This window comes from Homarus americanus, unplaced genomic scaffold (assembly GCF_018991925.1).
Source record: "Homarus americanus isolate GMGI-L3 unplaced genomic scaffold, GMGI_Hamer_2.0 scaffold22250, whole genome shotgun sequence".
In the NCBI taxonomy this organism is placed as follows: Eukaryota; Metazoa; Arthropoda; class Malacostraca; order Decapoda; family Nephropidae; genus Homarus; species Homarus americanus.
The window spans coordinates 11,402,742-11,429,703 of NW_024741189.1; the positions used below are offsets into that span (position 1 = coordinate 11,402,742).

The 26,962-nt window shown below is 46.6% G+C and overlaps 2 protein-coding genes and 1 long non-coding RNA gene across 6 annotated transcripts in view; all 3 read left to right on the plus strand.

The window, feature by feature from the left end:
- The window catches only part of LOC121875696 (von Willebrand factor A domain-containing protein 8-like), a 112,466-nt gene that overhangs the window by 56,299 nt on the left and 29,205 nt on the right, over positions 1–26,962 (plus strand). The window lies entirely within an intron of this gene.
- Positions 3,932–14,047, plus strand: LOC121875698 (SKI/DACH domain-containing protein 1-like). 2 transcript variants are annotated; one of them, XM_042380333.1, is made up of 3 exons: positions 3,932–4,030; positions 10,704–11,003; positions 11,468–14,047. In XM_042380333.1, exon 3 carries the CDS (start codon positions 12,333–12,335, stop codon positions 13,146–13,148), a length of 816 nt encoding a protein of 271 aa, XP_042236267.1. In that variant the 5' UTR covers positions 3,932–4,030; positions 10,704–11,003; positions 11,468–12,332; the 3' UTR covers positions 13,149–14,047. The 2 variants fall into 2 exon arrangements, with proteins under 2 accessions (XP_042236267.1, XP_042236268.1); XM_042380334.1 differs by lacking the exon at positions 3,932–4,030 and having other exon boundaries at positions 10,365–11,003.
- On the plus strand, positions 17,998–20,635 carry LOC121875699. The gene is made up of 2 exons (XR_006090649.1): positions 17,998–20,054; positions 20,090–20,635. It is a non-coding gene; the product is annotated as an uncharacterized LOC121875699 (long non-coding RNA).

Here is a 26,962-nt window from a genome sequence, read left to right on the forward strand (position 1 = left end):
GTGGGTTTAGTTCTGGGCGGAGTGATGGGCGGGGTTCTGTTCAGTGTATACTAGTTCTTGTACACTATCTCTTCTATACTAGCTCTTCTACACTGAACAATGACACGTTATACACTGATGGATGGTCCTGCCTTGGGTAAAACAATGCTTCGGTGTAGAGTCATCAGGACTGCCAGGGGGTGGAGATAACTTTGTGTGTGTGTGTGTGTACAATTATCTTTTAGAGCCACACTTAGACTGGGTATATTATAAAGTAATGCTGTAAGAGGGTAAAATATGCTAACCCATAAATAGAAAGGAAGAGGAAAATTAAGAGTATTCATGTGCACAACGCCATCTACTTGAGCAGTTAACTTAGCGTGTTAACCTGGGAGGGAGGAGAGGAGGTCGTGAGGGAGGGGGAGAGCCACAATATTCACCAAGGTAACTTTCATCTTGTGTGTTTTTGGGGGTAAAATTTTGATGAAACGACGATGAAGGTTTTTGTGAGGGTAGAGTGGCCCGCGGGGAACCTGCGGTGATTAACTAAATAGACCAATTGACGAAGTTACCCGCGGCAGGTTGGAGTCCCCCCCCTCCCCACTCCTCTCCCTCACCTCTGGGACCTGCCGACCCCTGACTCACCTGTGGGGCGTTCTAACAATAGTGGTTTTATCGACGTGATTACAGTTACAGTAGTAGGTGTATCGTGCTACTGTGCTTGTGTGTTGTAGAATGTAGATTACTTGTTACACCTTGAGTCACAATAACCCGTTGTAAAAAAAAGTTGTAGATAATAATAATAATAATAATAATAATAATAATAATAATAATAATAATAATAATAATAATACGACACTGGATACATAGGTAGAATAATGATACAAAACCAGGGAAAATATAATATTTTTGGGGCTAACATGATTTTAAAAAGTCATTACAAAAATACAATTTGTTCCTGGGAACTAAAAAGTGATTGTGAGGAAATTTTTCGATTTTTATTTTGAGTTGAGAATATATTATGTCTTGGTACGTACAAAAACCTTCAGCTTGTAACCTAGTGGTGAGTGAATACCTGCCCGGTGAGTGTGGCACCTTCACTCACAGGTCACCCACCTTACTCAGGCGTTATCTTGAAGGGGGGACAGGTTTAGGTCCTTCTGCCGCCCTTCATAGTTGTTGTGTTTGCACTGTACTTGAGAGAGAGAGGGTAAGAGGGGCGACGATAGATAGATAGATAGAAAAAAGAAATAATACCAGATAAAGAGAGGAAGAGAGAGGAGAGTATCTACTCACAGCCAAAACTTACAAAAAATAAAGGTCTTTCAAGCGGGTGGTCCATCGTGTGTATGTATGTATAACGCTAAAACTATCTTAAAAGGAATGCACCGAGTTGAGTGAAAATTAAAACACACACACACACACACACACACACACACACACACACACACACGGGGTAATTATATATACTTTAGACATAGGTGGGCCAAGGTCACAGCATAAAGTTAGGCGAAATAATATGTAAATCCAGATATACTTTGAGGACAAATGAATTAGTAGTGACTAGAATATATAGTTGGTTAGTAACTTAGGTATGAAGAGACAAACTTTTGAAAATTAAGTTAACAAACACAGATTAAGTGTAAATCCGAGTCGAGGCCAACAGAGGAGACGGTGGAGGTGGGAGAAGAGGTTAGGTAGTGACTGTAGCTTTGTTATGGAGGGACAATAGTGGGGCAGATGTGTGTGTGTGTGTGTGTGTGTGTGTGTGTGTGTGTGTGTGTGTCACGCATCGGGCGGAGAACGCGACGTGAAGGTGAGTTTATCATACAGGTTCCTACCACCATCACAACCACCCTTAAGACCCCTCACCAACCGGGATTAAAATCGACAATGTTCATCAAGGTGTGTAATGAATATCCATGTGAGGTTTGATTATGAACACGTCCAGCTGATAGAACTCATGTGGAAACCATTTGGCGGCAGAGAGACAGACGGGACTGACAAACACTGTAACGTTAATCTAACCTAACCTTCGCGTGGTGAGGGTATAATAAACACAAGTCAGTCAGTGTCGATGGCTTCTCTGCCTGGCTACGGTGGTAATCCATTAAGGTTTCAGAGTTGGTGAGATGCTGTGTGTGTGTGTGTGTGTGTGTGTGTGTGTGTGTGTGTGTGTGTGTGTGTGTGTGTGTGTGTGTGTGTGTGTGTGTGCGCGCGCAGAATTTCGTGTTGGTGAAGGGTGACACGTTATATATAACTCGCTCTCTTACTCATTAATGTGAAAATACTGGATCTCGGTTGTTATTGGTAAACCTCAAAAGAAATAAATTGTTGTTTGAGAGACGTGGTGACCACTGTGGCAACATTGTTAAAAAATATAGCCTGGGCTGGCCACGCACCTCCCGGACTTTACAAACAACATTATTGGGGGGAATAAGACTTATTAGCCACCGTCGCCCCGGGGACTTGAGGCAAGTTAGTCGAGGGGAAGGACCGCTGCCAACACCCGCTCCTCTCCTCGTTATCAACAGCGTTACCAGTAAAATACCGTAACTCGGGACCGTCACCTCAAGGTTAATGATGATTATCGAACTCGTGTGAGATCTTGTTGTGATACAGCACAGTACACCCAAACACCAACAATGGTTATAGTCCATCGCTGTGTTCAAGCTATCGTGTTCACAACTCTCAGACGGACGGACGGACGGACACGCTATACCATGCACTGACGGAGACTATGATGGGTAGTGTGTATTTATCACCATCCTGGACGGCGGGAAACAGGTTAGAGGCGTCGTAGAAATGTCTGACCTCACCCAACCTGGCGAGACTAAGTTACTGTGAGGAAATATTAGTTTTTAAGGGAACGACAAATATAATTACAATATTTTTGTTTTACGTAATTAAGAATGTTAGAGACTGTAATATTTCTTGTTACGACGTTAATTAATAGTAGTGTATACTTAAGAGTGTGATAGATTAAGTTGGAAAAACATTGTCAACTACATGAGAATTTGTAATTAAATAATTCTGACCTTTGTCTGTTTGTCTTTGTCTGTCTGCCTGTCTATAATTATTAGTTGCAGCAATTATAAGTCCTCTTCTCGTGACTTGATGACATTTTGTTGTTGTTGTTGTTTTGTCATATATAGAAGAGATACTAGACTAAGGAAAGGTTGAATGTCTCGCCACCAAACAAGAAGTAATAACAATAATATCTTTACTCAACATGTTTGTGTTCACGTGGAGTCGAACAGAGGGCATCACCGAACACATCCAAACCCTTCCTTTAAGATAGTCGGATCAAGTATCTTATGGAATCGTGTGTTGGTAATATAATTTATGACAGCGCTCCAGCAACTACGGTCTTTAAATGTGCGTTCCAGAATAATAAATGCACTTGTCAACTTTTAGAAATTAAAGAGATAAAAGTCTCGATATGGAACCAGTACGAGCTCTGGGAGGAAGGGGAGAGGCTACCTGGTGTTTATGTCATGTTTCAGGAAGATCTGTCTGTTCGAGGACCTGTTACCTGCTAGTCCAGGTACGTGAAGCATCCTCTGTTAAGGCTTTTATTCGTTAAAAAGGCTCAGGTTGGAGAATGGTAGGTCGTGGGGAGGATGGTAGGTCGTGGGGAGGAGGGTAGGTCGCGGGGAACTCTGGGGTTGTGTCAGTGAGACAGAGGAAGAGCAGGAAGGTGGGGAGTCGTGGAAAGAGGTGCATGGGTCGTGGGGGATGAACGTGATTCGTTTAGAGTGAAGGATACAGATTGTGGGAAGGGAGACGGGTCGTGGCAGGAACATAATAGGTGTAAAGGACATGAGTCTTGGGGAAGGACATGGGTCGTGGGGTAGGACATGGTTCGTGGGGAAGGACATGGGTCGTGGGGATGGACATGGGTCGTGGGGAGACACTACTACTCACCCCGGGGCTGCGTCAGTCTGGTGGTGGAGCAGCAGGGAGGTGCTAGGGTCGCCTCACGCTCCCCGGCACCTCACACACACTCACTCCTCGCCTGTCACCGACACTGTCGCCGCCGCCGCTACAAGTAACTCCTGCACTGCCGCATGCGGGGCTGCCCCTCGCCCCTCGCTCATCTCAGTAAACCTAGAATTTGTAGTGTAGTGAAGGTGGTGTGATCGTGTGGAAGTGTAACAAGCTCAGGGTGAGAGGGGGGCGTGACACAGGATTGTCCGTGTGGGGCAACGTGTAATACCATTTTATATTAAACCTGGTGGCAACTGGCATGATACTCGTCTATTGTTGTGAACACTGAGCTTTCTCTCCCCAAAACAAAGCCTAGTTAATCTGAGCCATAGGCGAGTGACAGGTTATTTATGACGGAACATGAAGGCATTAATTGCGTGAACTTCGGATGCCGTAGTGTGGGTAAGGGCCAGGTAGTGTGGCCCCTACACTGTCGTGCTCTAATGTTCACTTTTTTTTATCAGGGTCTTGCCCCTGTGTCTTGGTCTGGCCCCGAGTAAAGCCGGTGGTGCAATTTTCACGCGTGCCACGTAGCCGCAGTAAGAAATAGTCGGTAGCATGCGAATTAGCGGAAGACATGGAGTCACGCCAGAAGAAACGAACACGCTCACAGATTTTACTTTATGGCTGGAGTTAAGGTACCAGTCGGGACGTGGTCTTGGTGTTTGTCCCTTGTTTCTGTCACAAACTGAACCTCTATTTATGTCACTCTTCACAAACTAATCATCTGTTTGTTACTCGCTTTCACAAATTAACTTTCTGTTTGTCACTCGGTCACAAACTAACCATCTGTTTATGTCACTCGGTCACAGACTAACCATCTGTTTATGTCACTCGGTCACAGACTAACCATCTGTTTATGTCACTCCGTCACAGACTAACCATCTGTTTATGTCACTCCGTCACAGACTAACTATCTGTTTATGTCACTCCGTCACAGACTAACCATCTGTTTATGTCACTCCGTCACAGACTAACTATCTGTTTATGTCACTCCGTCACAGACTAACCATCTGTTTATGTCACTCCGTCACAGACTAACCATCTGTTTATGTCACTCCGTCACAGACTAACCATCTGTTTATGTCACTCCGTCACAGACTAACCATCTGTTTATGTCACTCCGTCACAGACTAACCATCTGTTTATGTCAACCATCTGTTTATGTCACTCCGTCACAGACTAACTATCTGTTTATGTCACTCCGTCACAGACTAACCATCTGTTTATGTCACTCCGTCACAGACCCCATAACCATCTCCTGTTTTATACTCCGTCATAACCATCTGGTCACAGACTAACCATCTGTTTTATGTGTCACTCATCACAGACCTCATCTGTTTTACTCCGTCACAGACTAGACACTCGGTCAACCATCTGTTTATGTCACTCAGTCCATCTGTTTATGTACTCGGTCACAGACTAACCATCTGTTTATGTCACTCTGTTTATGTCACTCGGTCACAGACTAACCATATGTCCTCCCGTCACGGAGCTCTGGTTTATGTCACTCGGTCATAACCATCTGTCACTCCGTCACAGACTCTAGACTAACCTGCACTTCACAGACTAACCATCTGTTTATGTCACTCCTCACAGACTAACTATCTGTTTATGTCACTCCGTCTTAAAAGGAATAATAACCATCTGTTTATTACGTCCTCTTTAATCCGACAACTAACCATCTGTTGTCACTCGGTCAAGACCCCAACCATTATCTATTATTTAATATTTTCCCCGTCACCAGACTAACCATCTGTTTATGGATTCACCCAGACTAACCATTGTTTTATGTCAGGATCACTGTTTATGTCCTCCCGTCAACACTCCAGCAGCGTGGGGATCTGTTTATGTCGGTGACCTGTGGTGTATAATGAGATCCGTCACAATTCAACATCCTGTTTATGTCACTCCGTCACAGACTTTACTTATAACTTTGCCTTGTCGTAATGAATTACACGGTGTCAGAGTGTGGATGTTGGGATCTGAGCAGCGTGTGGTGTTAATTTGTATATTGAGATAATTATTAACTTTATTGGTGGGTGTGGGTGGTCCCAGGTGAGAGTGTGTAGGTGAGGTGTGGTGAGGTGTGTGGGTGAGGTGTGTGTGAGCTGAGGGGGTGTGGTGAGGTGGGTGGAGAGTGTGTGGACAGTGTGGGTGTGGGTGAGGGTGTGTGGGTGGGGGTGTGTCTTGGTGGGGGTGTGTGGGTGAGGTGTGAGGTGGGGTGTGTGGGTGAGAGTGTGGGTGGGGGTGTGGGTGGGGAATGGGTGTGTGGGTGGGGTGTGTGAGGTGTGTGGGTGAGGGTGTGTGTGGGTGAGGGTCGTGGGTGGGGGGTGTGTGGGTGTGGGGGTGTGTGGGTGGTGTGTAAGTGTGTAGGTGGGTGAGGTAATGTGTGGGTGGAGTGGGTGAATAGGTGGGGTGAGGGTGTGGGTGGGGGTGTGTGGGTGGGGTGTGGGTGGTGGGGGGTGGTGTGGGTGGGGTGTGGGTGTGTGGGTGAGGGTGTGGTGGGGTTTGGGTGAGGGTGAGGTGGGGTGAGGGGTGTGGGTGAGGGGGTGGGGGAGGTGGGGAGGGGGTGTGGGTGTGATGGTGGGGTGAGTGGGTGTGTGGGTGAGGTGGTGGGTGGGTGGGGTGGTGGTGGTGGGTGGGGGGGTGGGGGGTGTGGGGTGTGGGTGGGTGTGGGTGGGGTGTGGGTGGGGTGGGGGGGGGTGGTGGGTGGGGTGTTGTGGGTGGGGTGGGGTGGGGGTGTGGTGTGGTGTGGGTGTGTGGGTGGGTGAGGGTGGGGTGGGGTGTGGGTGAGGTGAGGTGAGGTGTGGTGAGGTGAGGTGAGGGTGTGTGGGTGAGTGTGGGTGTGTGGGGGGGGTGGAGTGTGTGGGTGGGTGGGGAGTGTGGGTGAGGTGGGGGTGTGTGGGTGAGGTGTGGGTGTGGGGGTGAGGGTGTGGGTGAGGGGAGTGTGGGTGGGGGTGAGGGGTGGGGAGTGTGGGTGAGGTGTGGGGTGTGGGGTGTGGGTTAGGGGAGTGTGTAGGTGAGGTGTGTGGGTGAGGTGTGGGTGAGGGTGTGAGGTGTGGTGTGAGGGTGTGTGGGTGAGGTGGGGTGGGGGTATGTGGGTGAGGTGAGGGTGGGGGTGAAGGGTGTGGGTGAGGAGTGTGGGTGAGGGTGTGTGTGGGTGTGGGGGGTGTGTGGGTGGGGTGTGTGGGTGAGGGTGTGTGGGGTGGGGTGTGGGTGAGGGTGTGGGTGAGGGAGTGTGGGTGAGGAGTAAGGTGAAGACTGTTGGTGCACTATGACAGTATTTCCTCCTCCTCCCTCCTATTACACATGTTACACCATCCTTGCTACTACCGCTCTGAGACCTCCATGGTGTGGCCCAGCTACTGTGGCCAACAAGTTACGGCTGCTTTAACAGGGCCTGTATGGTCAATGGGATGGCCAAGTTAGGTTGTGTAGTATAACCCAAGTATGGTGGTGGTGTAGTGTGGTTTAGTGGTGGTGTAGTGTGGCCAAGTATAGTGGTGGTGTGGTGGTGGTGGTTGGGTGGTGGTGTATGGTGTGTGTGGCCAAGTATAGTGGTGGGTGTGGTGTGGCCAAGTTTAGTGTGGTGGTGTGGTGTGGAGTGGCCAGTGGTGTGGTGTGTGTAGTGTGGCCAGAGTATAGTGGTGGTGTGGTGTGTGCGTGGTATGTGTGGCCAAATAGGTGGTGTGGTGTAGTCAGTGTGTAGTGTGGTAATATGGTGGTGTGTGTCATATAGTGGTGGTGTAGTGTGGCCAAGTATAGTGGGTGGTGTAGTGTTGTCAAGTATAGTGGTGGTGTAGTGTGGCCAAGTATAGCGGTAGTGTGGTGGTCCAGTATATGCGTGGTGTGGTGTGGCTTAGTGTTATTGTAGTGTGCCCAAATATTGTGATGGCGTAATGTGTGCCAAGTATTGTGATGGTGTAGAATGTGTGTGTGCATGTTCAGTGAGTGTGGTGGAAGGGGATGTGGCCATGTGCAGCAGGTGTGGTGAGCAGGGTGTGGCCATGTACAGTAATGTGGTGAAGGAGGGCAGGATGTGGCCATGTACAGCAGTGTGGTGAAGGTAGCAGGGTGTGTGGCATGTACAGTGGTGTGGTGGAAGGAGGCGGGATGTGTGGCCATGTACAGCAGTGTGGTGGAAGGTAGCAGGATTGTGGCCATGTTCAGTAGTGTGGTGAAGGAGGCAGTGTGTGGCCATGTGCAGTATTGTGGTGAAGGTAGCAGGATGTGGCCATGTACAGTAGTGTGGTTAAGGTAGCAGGGTGTGGCCATGTACTGTACAGTATCGGTATGGTGTGAGGGAAGACGTGGCCGGGTTTACCCATTGTGGCCATCTCGTCTTTCATGTGGACACTTCCGCTGCGTCAGTGGCCCCCACCTAGACGACAACTACTGCAGTGTACAGTACCACCACCACTAGTATATGTCACTGTCACCACCACTAGTATATGTCACTGTCACCACCACTATTATATGTCACTTTCACCACCACTAGTATATGTCACTGTCACCACCACTGATATATGTCACTGTCACCACCACTGGTATATGTCACTGTCACCGCCACTGATATATGTCACTGTCACCACCACTGGTATATGTCACTGTCACCACCAACTAGTATATGTCACTGTCACCACCACTAGTATATGTCACTGTCTACACCACTAGTATATGTCACTTTCACCACCGCACTAGTATATGTCCTGTCACACCACTGATATAAGGTCACTGTCACCACCACCACTAGTATATGTCCTGTCACCACCACTGGTATGTCCTCCTACACCACTGATAAGGTCACTGTCACCACCACTGGTATATGTCACTGTCACCACCACTGGTATATGTCCTCACCACCACTGATAGGTCCACTGTCACCACCATGATATAAGGTTACTGTCACCTACTAATTTTTGTCACTGTCACCACCACTAGTACATGTCACTGTCACCACCACTAGTGTATGTCACTGTCACCACCACTAGTATATGTCACTGTAACCACCACTAGTATATGTCACTGTCACCACCACTGGTATATGTCACTGTCACCACCACTGGTATATGTCACTGTCACCACCACTGGTATATGTCACTGTCACCACCACTAGTATATGTCACTGTCACCACCACTAGTATATGTCACTCACCACCACTGGTATATGTCACTGTCACCACCACTAGTATATGTCACTGTCACCACCACTGGTATATGTCACTGTCACCACCACTAGTATGTCGTGTCACCTACACTAATTATATGTCACTGTCACCACACTGGTATGTCACTGTCACCACCACTAGTATATGTCACTGTCACCACCACTAGTATATGTCACTGTCACCACCACTAGTATATGTCACTGTCACCACCACTGGTATATGTCACTGTCACCACCACTAGTATATGTCACTGTCACCACCACTGGTATATGTCACTGTCACCACCACTGGTATATGTCACTGTCACCACCACTGGTATAAGGTCACTGTCATCACCACTTATAAAACTTTATAATTAATATATCCAACAGTCACACACACACACACACACACCTGGCCTTTAGTCAATCGCTTATGTGTCGCGTGGAGAATGATCACGCTTGGGTTTGGCTGTAGTACACACCTGCTACCATACCTTCCATACTACACACCTGCTCCCATACCTTCTAAATTACACACCTGCTCACATACCTTCCCTACTACACACCTACTACTATACCTCCCATACCTTCTATACTACACACCTGCTATAATACCTTCCATACTACACACCTTCTCCCATACCTTCCATACTACACACCTGCTCCCATACCTTCCAAATTACACTCCTGCTACCAGACCTTCCATACTACACACCTGCTACGAGTACCTAGCATACTACACACCTACTACCATACCTTCCATACTACACACCTACTACCATACCTTCCATACTACACACCTGCTACCATACCTTCCATACTACACACCTACTACCATACCTTCCATACTACACACCTACTACCATACCTTCCATACTACACACACCTGTACCATACCTTCCATACTACACACCTGTTACCATACCTTCCATACTACACACCCTGCTACCATACCTTCCATACTACACACCTACTACCATACCTTCCATACTACACACCTACTACCATACCTACTCCATACTACACACCTACTACCATACCTTCCATACTACACACCTACTACCATACCTTACACCTACTACTATACACACACCCACTACCATACCTTCCATACTACACACCTGCTACCATGCTACCATACCTACTACACCTACTACCATACCTTCCATACTACACACCTACTACCATACCTTCCATACTACACACCTACTACCATACCTTCCATACTACACACCTACTACCATACCTTCCATACTACACACCTACTACCATACTAAACACCTGTCATCATACTACACATCTGTCACAATAATACACCTCTACCGCCTCACATCACACACACATACACCGAGCACTTTGTTTCCAGTAATCCGCTTCACATGTTTAGTAGCCATTAACTATGGGTGCCATACTCAGTCGTGTTGTGGGGGAGATATGTCACCACAATTATACACCCACGTGATTGTTGCTGTTGTTGATAATTGTTATATTTTGTTTACTCTTACGGTATAAAGCACAATAATAATGCTCAGGTCAGTTTTGTAGTGTACGTTTGTATGTTAATAAATCTTGGTATTTTCAGGGAGTAATTATAACATGTCAGAGAGACTTGAGAGGGGCGAGTTAGGGATATTCTGTACCTGAAGTGAACAGTAAGAACGTGTTGACTAGTAATGGTCAGTCTTGATGATAATGATGACGAGGAAAATTATGCCAGTTGAGAACCTTAAGTACACAAAGATCTTAAACTTGGACTCAGTGACAGTTGTTATGAACATGACGATATTACGTGAAGGAGAAGTTAACTAGAAAAACAACATGTGTGGAGATACAAACAGGGTGTAGATACCGAGGACCAGGGGACCCCAGCGTTAGTTTGGTGGTGAGTGTTTTAGTCTGTGACGTTGGGGTGACGTCATTGTAGTGTAGGGGTTGTGAGTGACGTATGTGTGACGTCATTGGTGTAGAGGGCCCTTGGGGAGGGTGGGGGTGAGGCGGCGCGGGTGTGGCACTAGCCGGGTGAGGCTCTCATTCTCGCTACAGACTTTGTGCCATTCGTGCCTGACCTCCACCATCACCACGACCCTCCTCCTCCACCACTGTAATTCACAACATCATGCTCACTTCTCCTCCACGTCAAAACCTAACCCTCACTTATAATAGTAACTCACTTCTTTAGTATATTGAAACCTAATATTTTTGAGAGAGATCGGTAAAGTCAGATTAATCCTTCATCTTTGTGATATATAACCGTATGTATCAATAATCACGTGAGATATGTTTGGTAGGCGATGTTTTAGGCACTTGAGGGATATATAACAGTGGCCATCTTTGGCTTCTCCCCAGACACGACAACATAATCCCCGGCGACCTCACGTGAACCAGGCGAAAAACACGGTCACCTGTGGCCCTCCTGGTGCTGCCTGGCTGCCTGCGTCCTGTGAGCTCATCTCCTCTCTCTCCTTCTCATCCTACTCCTCCAGCTCTCTCCTGCTGCCAACCCCGACTTAGTACCAGTACTGTCCTGCTGTCAACCCCGACTTAGTCCCAGTACTGTCCTGCTGTCAACACCGACTTTGTACCAGTACTGTCCTGCCGCCAACCCCGACCTAGTTTTAGATGTTCAGCTTCCAACCCCGACTTGCCAGTCCAGACTTAGTTCCAATTGTTCTGCTGCCAACACTTGTCTTAGCACCAGTATACAGTCTTGCTGCCAACCCTGATTTAGTTGCAGTTTTGTTCTGCTGTCAACATTGACTTAGTTCCAGTTTTTCTACTGCCAACCCCAACTTAGTTGCACTTCAGCCCTACTGCCAACTCTGACTTATTTACAGTTGAGCCAAAACACACCACTTCAACACACTTCACCTAACTCACCATCCCTGTCACGGCAGCTGTGACCGTGGCGTGTGGTGTGGGTGCGCGTGTGTGTGTGTCACGACTGTGCACCACTGCAGCTGTGTCTGGGGTGAAGGGACGCTGCAGCTCTCACTATCTAGTTGAAGATCGTCTCGCTCATACCTTGCTTCAAGAAGATATTGAAGAGTAACACACTGAAGTTTACTGGCCTGGTGCATGAGGTAGTGTTGTGGTGGAGGTTGGAGAGTAAGCAGCCGTGGTGGGAGGGTTGACGCCGCAGGAACAAGAGGCTATAGGTGTTGACAGTAGTGTAGGACCACCAGTTTCCTCCTGTGTTGGCGCGGAGCAGATCATGTCAGTAGGTGTTCTTCCAGGTCGACGATTCTTTCACTGGGAGAGTGCCAGCAAACCCGCCCTCAACCGCTGTGGTTACCGCTCCACATCACCCCACCACCCCACAGCCGCTGCCGCAGTCTTACCTCACCTACACCACGGCCACTACCCGTGTCCCCACCATCACCACCTGCGTCATCATCACCGCGCACGACGACGTCACTTCACTGGTGAGTCTCCACCGTGGCCGAGGCGCTCTAGCGAAGTCTCTCCGCCCTCAATTGCCTCATCGTGGCACACCGACACCTCCAGCTTGTTGACCAGTGATTCATTTAGTGGCGGAAGCTCCACACTAAGTGCTGACGGCACCAACATCACCACTGACACTCTCTTCGTCTCCCACAACGCCCTCCTCAGCGCCGCCAGGATGTCATCCACAGGTGCTCCCAGGAGCACCATGGAGGGGAACGGCGGAACATCGACAGCGGCGGCACGGGAGGTGAAGCAGTACTTGAACCGCACCTTGTTCCCTCGTCCCTCCTCCACTCTACACGGCTATGCCTCCCTCTACCACCGCCTCAAGAAGCTGCCGGGGTCACACAGGAAGACTCGCCAGCAGGGTAAGGCGTCGCCAACGTCAGGCTCAGATTCAGGGTCAGGGGGGCTGCGGCAAGATGACCAAGGTGGTTCCGATATGGATGATGTGGACATCGTAGAGGATAAGCTCCACTCACCTCCCCGCATCGAGATCCACATCTACGTGCCCACCGCAGCCGCAACCACAGCCGCAGCCACCGCACCCCCACACGAGGAAGATTCTGCTATACCATTCTGAACATATAAACAGTATATATTAGCTCTAGAATCATGTCTTAAACGGAGATACAACAACACTTTCTCCTATAAGCTGCCGTGCGTGTGCGCCGAGTCAAAAGAAGCGTCTTAAATTTTCCTTGAAAACTACAGTCCACGGGAAAATACTCTATCATTGATGTTTTAATAAACTTCTGTAACAAGGTATGTGAAGTTATATTGAGAAAATTATGTGTTATGTTGAGGTGGTGCGTGTGTAAGTGTGTGCTGGTGATGACAGCGGCACGTGAACAATAATGATGGTGATCAGTACCTCCCACAGTTGTGTTATATGTTACATCACTTGTTACAGTCAGTTCCTTCTCCGTGTTTAGGTGTATATATATTTTTAGCGTCCAGTAGTGAAAGAAGCCATAAGAAGTGATTCTCAGAAATATAAATCCCAGTTCTTGTGACTGTAAATAACGTGACAGCGGTTTTAATATTTACTGGTGTTCACTGACCAAACACACCGACGGGGGATGAGTCAGGATGTGTCTATAAATGACGTCATCTACACTCAGGTGTGTCCAGTAGTGTGCGTTGGTACATTAATGAATTGAGTATAAATGAAGCTGTGAGCTCAGTAGTAGAGAGGCTCCTACTGGCAATGTGCCCTCAGCTTCACTGCGGTGCGCTCACTCAGCCAGCCATTTCTGAGGAACATTCACAGTCGTGTCTTAACTGTTGCACTCCCTAAAACCCTGCATGTTTTTTCCAGATTGAAAGACAATTCAGACCTCAGGTTTATAAAGATTCGTAAGTTGAGTTTCTCCGTAGCTGGAGGTGTAGAAACACACCTAATTGGTTGATTTTAAACCAAAGTGCAAAAATAACTATAAGTTCGCTCGGCACCACAAAAAAACAAAAACAATCTTTGTGCATGCTTAATATTTTTATTAATTGATTAATAATAATAGTGATAATAATTATTATTATTATTATTATTATTATTATTATTATTATTATTATTATTATTATTATTATTATTATTATTATTACCCAGCGGACACACACACTTGTCAGTAATGTGTAAGTACTAGTAGGACAGGGAAGTGAGTGCATGTTCACGAGGCCAGACGGGACGCAAGTGTCGTGTAGGAACTGCAGCAATCACCTTAATAATAATATGCGCTCATAGTGGTATTTGAGTGTGGACAAAGTGTATGTTGTGACCTTGGTTGAGTCAGTCACGCAGGGCTCATTGTTACTTCCTCACGCACACACACACACACACACACACACACACAGAGCCGAATTAACACAGGTATAAAGATTTTTGTGTTCTCGCGGACCTTTGCGTACAGTGTAAAGAGACTATGCACGAAATGAGGATTTATATAGATCTTAACTAGACGAGATATAGTGTATAATACCAAGGTAAAAGCTGGACTGAATGGGTGAGTGGCAGACAACGGCTGGTGAGTTATGCAGGTGTTGGTGAGTTATGCAGGTGTTGGTGAGTTATGTAGGTGTTGGTGAGTTATGTAGGTGTTGGTGAGTTATGTAGGTGTTGGTGAGTTATGCAGGTGTTGGTGAGTTATGCAGGTGTTGGTGAGTTATGGAGGTGGTGAGTTATGTAGGTGTTGGTGAGTTATGCAGGTGTTGGTGAGTTATGTAGGTGTTGGTGAGTTATGCAGGTGTTGGTGAGTTATGTGGGTGTTGGTGAGTTATGCAGGTGGTGAGTTATGTGGGTGCTGGTGAGTTATGTGTGTTGGTGAGTTATGCAGATGTTGGTGAGTTATGTAGGTGTTGGTGAGTTATGTAGGTGTTGGTGAGTTATGTAGGTGTTGGTGAGTTATGGAGGTGGTGGTTGAGTGTAGGTGTTGGTGAGTTATGCAGGTGTTGGTGAGTTATGTAGATGTTGGTTAGGGAGGTGAGTTAGTGCAGGTGTGGTGAGTTATGTGGGTGTGGTGAGTTATGCAGTGTTGGTGAGTTATGTGGGTGTTGGTGAGTTATGCAGGTGTTGGTGAGTTATGTGGGTGCTGGTGAGTTATGCAGGTGTTGGTGAGTTATGTGGGTGCTGGTGAGTTATGCAGGTGTTGGTGAGTTATGTGGGTGCTGGTGAGTTATGTAGGTGTTGGTGAGTTATGCAGGTGTTGGTGAGTTATGTGGGTGCTGGTGAGTTATGCAGGTGTTGGTGAGTTATGTAGGTGTTGGTGAGTTATGGAGGTGTTGGTGAGTTATGGAGGTGTTGGTGAGTTATGTAGGTGTTGGTGTGTTGTACAGGTGTTATGAATGTGCCTACGTGTTAGTTAATTATACAGGTGTGGGTAATTTACACAGGTATTCGTAAATTGTACAAGGGTAATTAGTTATTTACATATGTTGGCCATTTACAAAGGCGTTGGTGACTAAAGAGAATGGGGTGCGGAGGGATGGCAGCAGAGTTCATAGTGCCATAATATACAATAATAAAGTTTATTGGTGGCGCCATAACTTTTGTCATAACTTTGGTGAATAAATATTGAGGTCGGTGAAAAACTAAAAGATATATTTAAGATAGTCACCGCTGGGGTTCCAAGTTGGCACGAAGGTTTTTTTTAGGAACGTGTACAAATACTCCCGGTGTGTTGGGAAGGGATTTTGTAGAACCCGCAGTCCACCAAACCTCATTTCTGTTCGAGACTAACACTCTGTGGAACTCCCTGCCTGTCTCAGAGCGTTTATAACCTCCCTATCAAGTCATTCTGCTTCATATGTCGTCAGTGTTTGGTAAGGGAGCAGTTCTGTGTATAGGTTTGACATCGAAACGTAAGCCTGGTCACTTCTGGTGCTATATATCTGTTAAAAATGTGGCACGGAAAAATTCAAGATACAAAACCTTAGATTGCAGACCTGTAGATCCTAAGTTCAGATCTAACGTCTGGTGAGATGTTTGAACTTGAGACGCACTTAAACTAATGTCCAGGATAACTTAAAAATGTATAAACCAGATGTGTTATATTAAGGTGCGTACGTTTTGTCGCCAACATGTGATCAACAAGACGAAATGGGGCACAGGGTTCCGACTCTGTTAAGGTGCGGCCGCGTGCACTAGATGGGTGTTTCCTCTTGTTGATCACATGTTGGCGACAAAATGTACGCACCTGTGGACGTACCTTTAGCCATCAATTTGAGGATAAAATGATCGGACACAGGCAGGTCATGGTTCTTACTGTGCCACCATGTTGTATAGTGATGGACCTTGCTGTGTCACCCCAGTTTGGCTCCACAACCACATAACAGTTGTAACCCGGCGTCACCATAGATACAACTACATTTTGGCGCTACTCCCACGACTTCAAGCCGGCGCCACAACTACGTCCTGGTGTCACAATCACATTTACAAGCCGGCGCCATAACCACGACTACAACTTGGTTCCACAACAACGGCTATAACCTTGTTCCACAACCACAACAAAAAGCTGGTGCCACAACCACAAGTTGGTACCACAACTAAACTACTACAACATTATTATGGTGATGGTGTCAGTGTTAAGCTCTTGTATAAGAATTTCTGTAGTGAAAGTTGCCACTCTGATGATGGCAGCCACTTCAGTGATGACAGCCACTCTGATGATGGCAGCCAGCCTTATAATGCAACAGTGTTAAATTCCCGATAAGACTGTGTACGGTGATAGCAGCCTTATAAGGCAACAGCGTTAAGTTCCCGTTAATAAGGCTTCCAGGATAAAAGTAATGTACATACATACAGTTAGTAAACAGTGACGTGTTATATGTGCAGGAAGAAGGCAGTGTTATGTGGCCGATTGTCAGCTGTTACACATGCGATCCTGCCATAACCCCGCACCCTGGCTGTGTCCTCGGGTGTAGTGTAGTGGTGTTCTGTTGTGTAGTGTGTTGTTTGATACACACTTGTAGCTCCACCAGTCATGTGTGGAATATTATACAGTATCTACGTCATGCTTCTATGTCAAAATAGTTTTAGAATTTGATGTGATGAAATGTTATGTGTTTGATGTATGCGCACACACACGCATATATATATATATATATATATATATATATATATATATATATATATATATATATATATATATATATATATATATATATATATATATATATATTGAACTTCATATAATAATGTATAAAGAGACAAAATAGTATTGTGTTAATCATCACGCTTAAGAATTATTCAGAATTCCTTCCTTACATTTATACATTTTACACACCTTTTATACATTACCACTAGAGCTACACACCGTTATTGCCAACCACACCCATGTATTGTATGTGTTTGTGTTGTAGTTTGTTTAATTGTTGATGTAGTTTATCTTCAGTATACCTCAACTGCCAGGTTGTTAAGTACCGTTCATTAACTCTTAGGGAGTGTTCACACCGAGTCCGGAAGCTGACTTATTCTGACACAAATTGTCCGGAGACAGACGATATGTGACGCCCTGGTATTATTGTTTCCTCACCTTAACTAATACATGTAACATGACTCACTGTCTGTCTAGGGAGAGGTAAACTTTTTTCCCTCTTGGATAAAATTTGAAAGATTCGAATTAGATGTGATTCGAATATAGTGTGAGATATGTGTTGTTAACTTGACTCACTCGGTTGGACAATTTGCGTCAGAATAATTATGTCCGTTCCGGCCTCAGTGTGAAAGCTCCCTTAGTTTTTACAACAAAAGTTATTAAATATTTTAAAATTGGTCGTTTTATATTGTTAAACTTATTATTATTTATTGTTTTGTTGATGATGTGTTTAAGTCTCAGCCGATATCATACAGTGTGTGTGTGTGTGTGTGTGTGTGTGTGTGTGTGTGTGCCACCACCACCACCACTTTGTGTATACAACCACCACCCTCTGTATACAACCACCACCCAGTGTATATCACCACCACTCCGTGTTTACCACCACCACTCCGTGTATACCACCACCACCCTGTGTATATCATCACCTCCCTGTGTATACTACCACTACCACATTGTGTATACAACCACCACCCTGTGTATGCAACCACCACCCTGTGTATACCACCACCACCCTGTGTATACCACCACCACCCTGTGTATACCATCACCTCCCTGTGTATACCATCACCTCCCTGTATATATCATCACCTCCCTGTGTGTACCACCACTACCACATTGTGTATTTCACCAAACCACCCCAATGTGTGTACCACCACCATCAACCACACTATCTGTACCACCAACCTGTTTATACTAACACCACCCTGGTGTTGCCATCATCACTCTCCGAGTGCCACTATCACCACCCTGTGCGTATCACCACCACCACCCAGTGTGTACCATCACCACCACCACCATGTGCATAACACCTTGTGTACAGTATATCACCACCACCGCGTGGCCACATGATCACACATCTTCACGTGTCACCCCATAATAACACAGCCGGCGGGCGTTTCCCGTTTTCTTTGGCTCAGTTTTTGTAAATTGTTTCTAGTATAATCTGGTAATTGTTATGACCTCCCTAACTCCCTTCATGTGCTTACTTCACCCTATGGTAATTTATTTGTTTCTTAATGACGAAGGAAATTAACGCTGATATTTACTTGTTTCTTTGTTTGAAAAGAAATTATTTTTGATTTATTTACTTTTAAAGTTTTTTTTGTGGGGGGGGGGGAATAATTCTTTAAATATTTTTGTAATTTATAATATAGTTTTCCTCTGATAATCTTCTTTTTTTTATATAGAAAACCTTGTTGAGAAGTGATCAAGGACAACTGCAGGTGTGGTGGTGACCCTGTATAATATTTCACTGACTGTTCGGTCTTATTTACAACAATTGAGATGAAAGTTGGAACAAATAAAACTTGCTGTATGACTCACACACTGGGTTTAATAAGAGAGAGAGAGAGAGATGCGGATTTTTTTTACCATTCTATAGGGGTCAAAGGTCACCTGCAAGTCATATTGGCGTCGTGTGTGTGTGTGTAAACGAATCAGTAGATCTTGAGGTCAGAGTAGTTAGATTGATAACTAAAAACCGATTAAATGTGGCGATTTGGCGGCCATATTTCATAAATTTTATTCTCACCCCCACACACACACATTTTTTTAGTTAATAAGGACACTCGGGTATGTATCGTGAGTTCGGCGTTTAGTCATCTTTGTTTACGTCTGATCTGTTGTTGTTATTCTACTTTTATCTGTATTCTTCTTCTTATTATTATTATTATTATTATTATTATTATTATTATTATTATTATTATTATTATTGTAACATTGGGTACCCATTATACACCTTCCAGGTCTGGTCACGTCTGGCTCTTTACACAGTGATTCATCTTTCTCATAAACTTGACTCGTGTACTCACATACCTGACTGTCACGTGTTTACAAGCCTGACTCACGCTCACTAGCCGGATGTTCATGTGACATAAATCCCAACCACGTGTGTGTGTGTGTGTGTGTGTGTGTGTGTGTGTGTGTGTGTGTGTGTGTGTGTGTGTGGTAAACTGCTTCACATATTGGGTTGAAACTACCGCCGGTGACACCGGTAGAGTATTTATATTTCACGTAACGCAAGTTAAACTAACCTAACCTTACCCATTCTAACCTAATTTATGGATGACTAAGCTTAACCTATCTTAATCAAGCCTAACTTTAGCATAGCTGAACGTTACTTAACAAACAAACGTAACTTAACCAAACCCACCTAAACTACTATAACATAACACAGCTATAGTTAATCTCACCAAACTTAATCTAACCGAACTTTTCTAACCTAACCTAATTCAGTCACACGTAAACTAACCTGACCAGGCCAGATTAAATATGTTTACGTAACATTGGGTTAGATTAGGATAGTTTAGGTTGGATTGCGTTACGCTCGTTTAGATTTGGTTAGGTTATGTTAGATTAGGTTAAATTAAGGTAGTTTAAGCTAGATTTGATGAAATTAGGTTAGGTTAGGTTAGGTTTGGTTAGGTTAGGTTAGGTTAGGTTAGGTTAGGTTAGGTTAGGTTAGGTTAGGTTTGTTCGTGTCGTTTGAAATTTGATGGTTTAGCGATACATTATTATTATTATTATTATTATTATTATTATTATTATTATTATTATTATTATTATTAGTATTATTATTATGTGAGGATTGATATCGTCTGTGTCAAAGTGTTAGAAAATATAATTGTTAAAATATTGTCGTCCTTCTGTTAGAATGGTATAAATTAGCTTATTGTCGTAAATGTGACGTTAATTATGCTAGTAGTAGATAATTTATAGAATTTATATATGTTAGTATTGTTTGTATAGTGTTGTTGTTTCCCTTAGAATGATGTAATTGATTTGTAGTGTTAATATTTTTTTGAGAATTGTAAATAGTATTTATTGTTAACGTGGTATTGGTACTCCTCTTGTTAATATAGAATTAGTCATTGTTAACATGGTGTGGTTGGCTGTGTTCTATGTTAACACTGAGTATATTGTTATGTAGATATGTTGTGTCGACTTAATCAGATTTTAGATAAAATTGACGTGAAAGAATTATTGTTGGTTTTGTAATTGATTCCTGAAGGTGAGTGACGGTCGTTTACCTGTGGTGCCAGGAAGTTGGTGGCACTTTCTCGGGATAACAGCCGTGTTGATCCCACCGGTGATCAGTGACCCCACCAAGGCCTCCACCCGCACTCTCCTGCAGTCATGAATGTCCTATGACAGCTCCCTCCAGGCCCCCCAGGCCCACACACCACCCAGGCCCCCACCCACACACCACCCAGGCCCCCACCCACACACCACCCTCCAGGCCCCCACACACCACCCAGGCCCCCACCCACCCACACACCACCCCTGGCCCCACCCACACACCACCCAGGTCCCCACCCACACACCACCCTCTGGCTCCACCCACACACCACCCTCCACCCCACCCACACACCACCCCCAGGCCCCACCCACACACCACCCAGGCCCCCACCCACACACCACCCAGGCCCCCACCCACACACACCACCCACCACCCCCACCCCACACCCACGCCACCACCTCCAGGCACCCCCACCCACACACCACCCAGGCCCACCCACCCACACACCACCTCCAGGCCCCCACCCACACACCACCTCCAGGCCCCACCCACACACACCACCTCCAGGCTCCCCACCCACACACCACCCCAGGCCCTCCCCACACACCACTCTCCACCCCCACCCACACACCACCCAGGCTCCCCACCCACACACCACCCCCCACCCCACACCACCCACCTCCAGGCCCCACACACCACCCACACCACCCAGGCCCACCCAGGCCACCTCCAGGTCCACCCGACCACCTCTCCACCCTCACACCACCACTCCAGGCCCCACCACACACCACACCTCCAGGCCCCTACCCACACACCACCTCCAGGCCCTGTCCCCACACACACCACCTCCAGGCCCCCCTCCCACACACCAGGCTCCACCCACGCACCACCTCCAGGCCCTCCCCCACACACCACCTCCAGGCCCTGTACCCACACACCACCTCCAGGCCCCCACCCACACCACACACCACCCAGGCCCTGTACCCACCCACACACACACCTCCAGGCCTCCCCCTCCCCACCCACACACCACCCTCCAGGCCCTGCACCACACCACCTCCAGGCTCCACCCACACACCACCCAGGCCCTCTCACCCACACCACCTACCCACACACCACCCAGGCCCTGCACCCACACACCACTCCACCTCCACCCCACACACCACCTCCAGCCCTGTACCCCCACCCACACACCACCCAGGCCCCCACCCCCACCCACACACCACCTCCAGGCCCCACCACACACCACCTCCAGGTCTCTGCCCACACACACACATACCACCTCCACCTCACACACACTACCTCCAGGCTCCTCTACCTACACACTACCTCCAGGCTCCTCTACCTACGCACTACCTCTGGCTCCTCTACCTACACACTACCTCTGGCTCCTGTACCTACACATTACCTGTAGCTTCTGTTCTTGTTTTCAACCACGTGTCACCTGTACGTCTTGCCTTGAAGGTGAAGCTGGTGAGCGACCCACACTACAACTCGCCTAAGTTTGAACTGATTTAATTGGTGTGCCAAGTCTGACCTGTAGGTGGAGCCATGCTCTACAAGACACTACTTCTTACCACTCTTTTGACTCCATATGTAGACAAAATCCACCTAGCACATATGTGAGTTAATGATTGTTTTCTCTCGATGTTTTTTTGGGGGGAGTTGGGCGTTCATAAGACACCCGGAAGGACACACAGCCAAGAGGATGGTAATAGGCTTGGTATCCCCAGCTGACGGGCGGGGGACAACCTATACTCTCTTGCCTTAAACTTAAATACTTTATCGGAGAAGAATTCACACTCATGGCAGCAGCTGAACCACTGAACACACAGACTGCCTCATCACCGACAACAAAAGTTATTCCTTGGACAAAAATCTTCATACAGGAGGCATATTATAATGTGGATATTAATAATTATTCATGTCAGTCATATTTTATCTCTTGGGGTGGTCGTAGTTTGTGTGTGTCTGTGTTAGTCGAAGTATTATTTTTTTTATAGTTTTTCGTTATTAATTTCATCCCCCTTGTGTAGTGATCCAAAGTTGGTAAGACTCAGAGGGTCTTGTGAAGATTATAGGCATCCTTAGTTATTTCACGGGACAATTATATACCCTAATACAAAATGGTGGACTTAGGTTAGATTAGGTTAGGCTAAGCTATATTAGGTTATGTTATATTAGGTTATAGGTTAGGCTTTATTAAGTTAGGTTATATTTGGTTATATTATCCAACACAGCTCTCTTGACCCACCCAAGGCTGCTTTAGATATTCCTTAATAAACCTCTACACACACACACACACACACACACACACACACACACACACACACACACACACACACACACATGATTACAAGTCTCTGTCAGAAATATGTATCTCTAATAATCCTGCTGACAGATCCTCGATTGATATTACTCAACTTGGGAATTACAAGATAAAGAAGAAAAAGGAGGTAATATGGATAATTGGTAGGTGAGGGAGGGGGGTGTTGTGGGTGTGTTGAGGGGAGGGGGGTGTTGTGGGTGGGTTGAGTGAGAGAGGTAAGGTGGGTGTGTTGAGGAGGGGGGGGGTTGTGGGTGGCTGAGGAGAGAGGTGTTGTGGGTGTGTTGAGGAGGGGGCTAGGGGTGGGGTTGGAGGAGAGAGGTGTTGTGGTGTGTTGAGGAGCGGGGTGTTGTGGGTGTGTTGAGGGAGGGGGGTGTTGTGGATGAGTTGGAGAAGGGGGGGGTAAGCAGATGGGTTGGAGGAGGGGGTGTTGTGGATGGGGTTGATGAGGGGGCACAGTAGGGGCACAGACTAGCTGAGGAGGGGGGCGTTGTGGTGTGTTGAGGAGGGGGTGTTGTGGATGGGCTGAGGAGGGGGTGTTGTGGCTGGCTGAGGAGGGGGCGTTGTGGTGTGTTGAGGAGGGGTGTTGTGGGTGTGTTGGGAGGAGGGGGGCGTTGTTGTGTGGGTGGGTTGAGGAGGGGGGCGTTGTTGTGTGTGTGGGTAGGGGAGAGGGGTATTGTACGTGTGTGTTGCAGACGGCCACCTTACGCCCATAATGTCATGGGCCATCACACTAAACACTCCCTCCCACCCTCCGTAACTTTCCCCACACCATGACCAGACCAATTTAAATCCTCGATGCAAACATATTCCTAATGGATAATTAGATTGATTCTAAAAACTAATCCTCCAATAAAGCAGAGCTGAGCCTAATAAAAACGACGGGCGGCCTTCATTATGTGCGGTGCGTGACCTGCCAGACGCGAGTCACTACGGCGGGGATTATCACTTGGATCAATTAGTGAAAGGCGGAACACAGTGGCTCCCCCTCTCCCTCCCTCCTCCTACCCCCTTCTCCTCCACCTACCCTTCCCCCTTCAGTTATCCCCTTTCCTATACCTCCTCCCTCTCCACTTACCCCTTTCCCCCCTCCTCTTACCTCCTTCCTCTCCACTTACCTCATCCGGCTCCACTTACCCTCTCCCCCTCCACGTACACTCCCCCCTTACCCCTTTCTTCCTACCACCTCCCTCCTTACCCACTTACCCCTACATATACTTTAACCCCCCACTACCCCCACCCCCTCTACCATGACTAGTCAGCTCCTAGTCGTAAATAACGTGACAGCTTTCAAGTAGTCATATCTGGGGTACGGAGTTGGCACGACGATACTGTGTTTTTATTAGAATTTTCTGTGTGTGTGTGTGTGTGTGTGTGTGTGTGTGTGTGTGTGTAAAGAAGCCGTTTATATTGTGTCCAGGAAGTGAAAATCAGTTTACATGGACACGTAAAAACATTTTCATCTGTGTTGGGGGATAGTATGTACAGTTTACTTAGTCCCTGAAAACCCCCTTTATTTTATTTTTTTTTTTTAATCAGAGGTTCAAAGATGACATCACACTGCCTTTACTCACACACACACACACACACACACACACACACACACACACACACAGTAATATTTAAGGGCGGTGTGTCATCCAGAAAGGACAGTGTTTCTCCTAAGTCTTGCTTATGGCGGCAGATGATTATCAAGAAGGTGATGTGAACGGCACACGCCAACCTCCACTACCGTACGTCTGCCCTCGTCTGCTACCACGCCACTTCTCTACCATTGTGTACCATTGTAGACACCACTGTACCATTGTATACACCTCTCTACCACTGTAGCTACGTGAACTACTTTTGCGCTCTGCCTCTGATGACAAAGAAGACATTTCATGTATATTTGTAAGAGCATTCGTAAGACCTGACCTGACCTGACCTAACCTAACCTAACCTAACCAAACCTATTTTGCGTTAGGGTGGTTAATATAAAGGTGAAATAAGCTGGGGTGTCTAATCTTCAGGTGATACTGAAAACAATTCTATAATAGTATTAAAGTTGTAATATACGGTTAAACTCTCTATCTGAGGAGAAAGTTCAAGAGGAAAAACCTCTTTGTAAATGGTGTTGTTTATTTACAAGGTCAAATATTCGATATGGTCCAAGTTGAGATCAATAACTCCGATACCCACATAAGAAGAGTGGACAATAAAGTATTAGCTCTATTTATCTGGTGTCTGCTGTCTCCTTACATCTCTGGCTCAACCTTTTCACTGTGTCTGCGTTGCTGGGTCACTGCCTTTGGTCACTGGATGGTTCTTAATGGAAATAATAACCATACGATGACTTTGTTGGGCTAATCGACTTACTGTTTACTAATGTTTGTTGTATACCTGCACTCTTTATGCACATTGTTTGTATACCTGCACTCTCTATCTTTGGAAAAACAGTTGTCAGTAGAGGTGGACGGTTACCTCGCCACAACCAAGGCTGACTGGTCATTCCTCTCTCAACTGTGAACTGTGATGACACAAATGGTTCTTGATTGAACGCCTTCGAGATCAATGTGATATTTATACTTACAAATTTTTATTGAAATATTTGGGATCTTTTTTATAACTGACGGACGGTTGGACAGAAAGGCAGACGAATGGACGGACGACACAACGGGAAAATACATACAAATTTGAAATACAGTAACATGCTTCACTATCTATCAATAACATTACAATAACACATTCTTGGTTATATACTTTGTAAATACGTGGGTATGACTCTAATAACAACAGTAACACCAACATAAAGAATTACCTGAACGCGTCCCTGGTATATTGACTTTTGTAATTAGATAATGAAACTCAATAAAGCCACCGTAATTAAGTAAAGAGTGACGTCATTGTTGGGTCTTTTTATGATACTTAATAATGTACTTCATTATGATTGTGTGCTCGTGTGTGTGTGTGTACCTGTACGTCTGTGTACTTCTGTAGGTGTAGAACATGCTGCTGGGTGTAGGTGTAGGACGTGCAGCTGGGTGTAGGTGTAGGACGTGCAGCTGGGTGTAGGTGTAGGACTTGCAGCTGGGTGTAGGTGTAGGACTTGCAGCTGGGTGTAGGTGTAGGACTTGCAGCTGGGTGTAGGTGTAGGACGTGCAGCTGGGTGTAGGTGAACGTGCAGCTGGGTGTAGGTGTAGGACTTGCAGCTGGGTGTAGGTGTAGAACGTGCAGCTGGGTGTAGGTGTAGAACGCAGCTGGGTGTAGGTGTAGAACGTGCAGTTGGGTATGTCGGTGTAGAAATGTGCAGAAGTAGTGTAGAATGCAGCTGGGTGTAGGGTGTAGACGTGCTGGGTGTGTAGGTGTAGGACTTGCAGTTGGGTGTAGGTGTAGAACATGCTGCTGGGTGTAGGTGTAGGACTTGCAGCTGGGTGTAGGTGTAGGACGTGCAGCTGGGTGTAGGTGTAGGACGTGCAGCTGGGTGTAGGTGTAGGACGTGCAGCTGGGTGTAGGTGTAGGACACAGCCCACACTACATAATCCCTCACACAAAAACGTGGTCGTCCTACAATCATGGCGTCACGCGTCACTCACACCGTGGATTACCTTCCGATTTAAATTATTCTGCTTGTCACCAGCACTGACCGGCGACCCCTCTCCCTACCTCTTTGCGTGCTGCTTAATACCTCCTACCTGCTGTATCACCCTAGTGCCCCCCCCCAGGGTGAGCCATGGTCCTAGGGTGAGTCAGGGCCCTAGGGTGAGTCAGGGCCCCTAGTGTGTCGTCCAGAGTGATTTATGGCCCCTAGTGTGTTCTCCAAGGTGAGCCATGGCCCTAGAGTGTACCCTAGGGTGATTTTTGGCCTCGAGTGTGGCCCTCAGGGTAGGGTGACTCATGGCCCCTAATGTGTCCCCCAGGGTGACTCATGGCCCCTAATGTGTCCCCCAGGGTGACTCATGGCCTTTAGTGTGCCCTCAAGGATG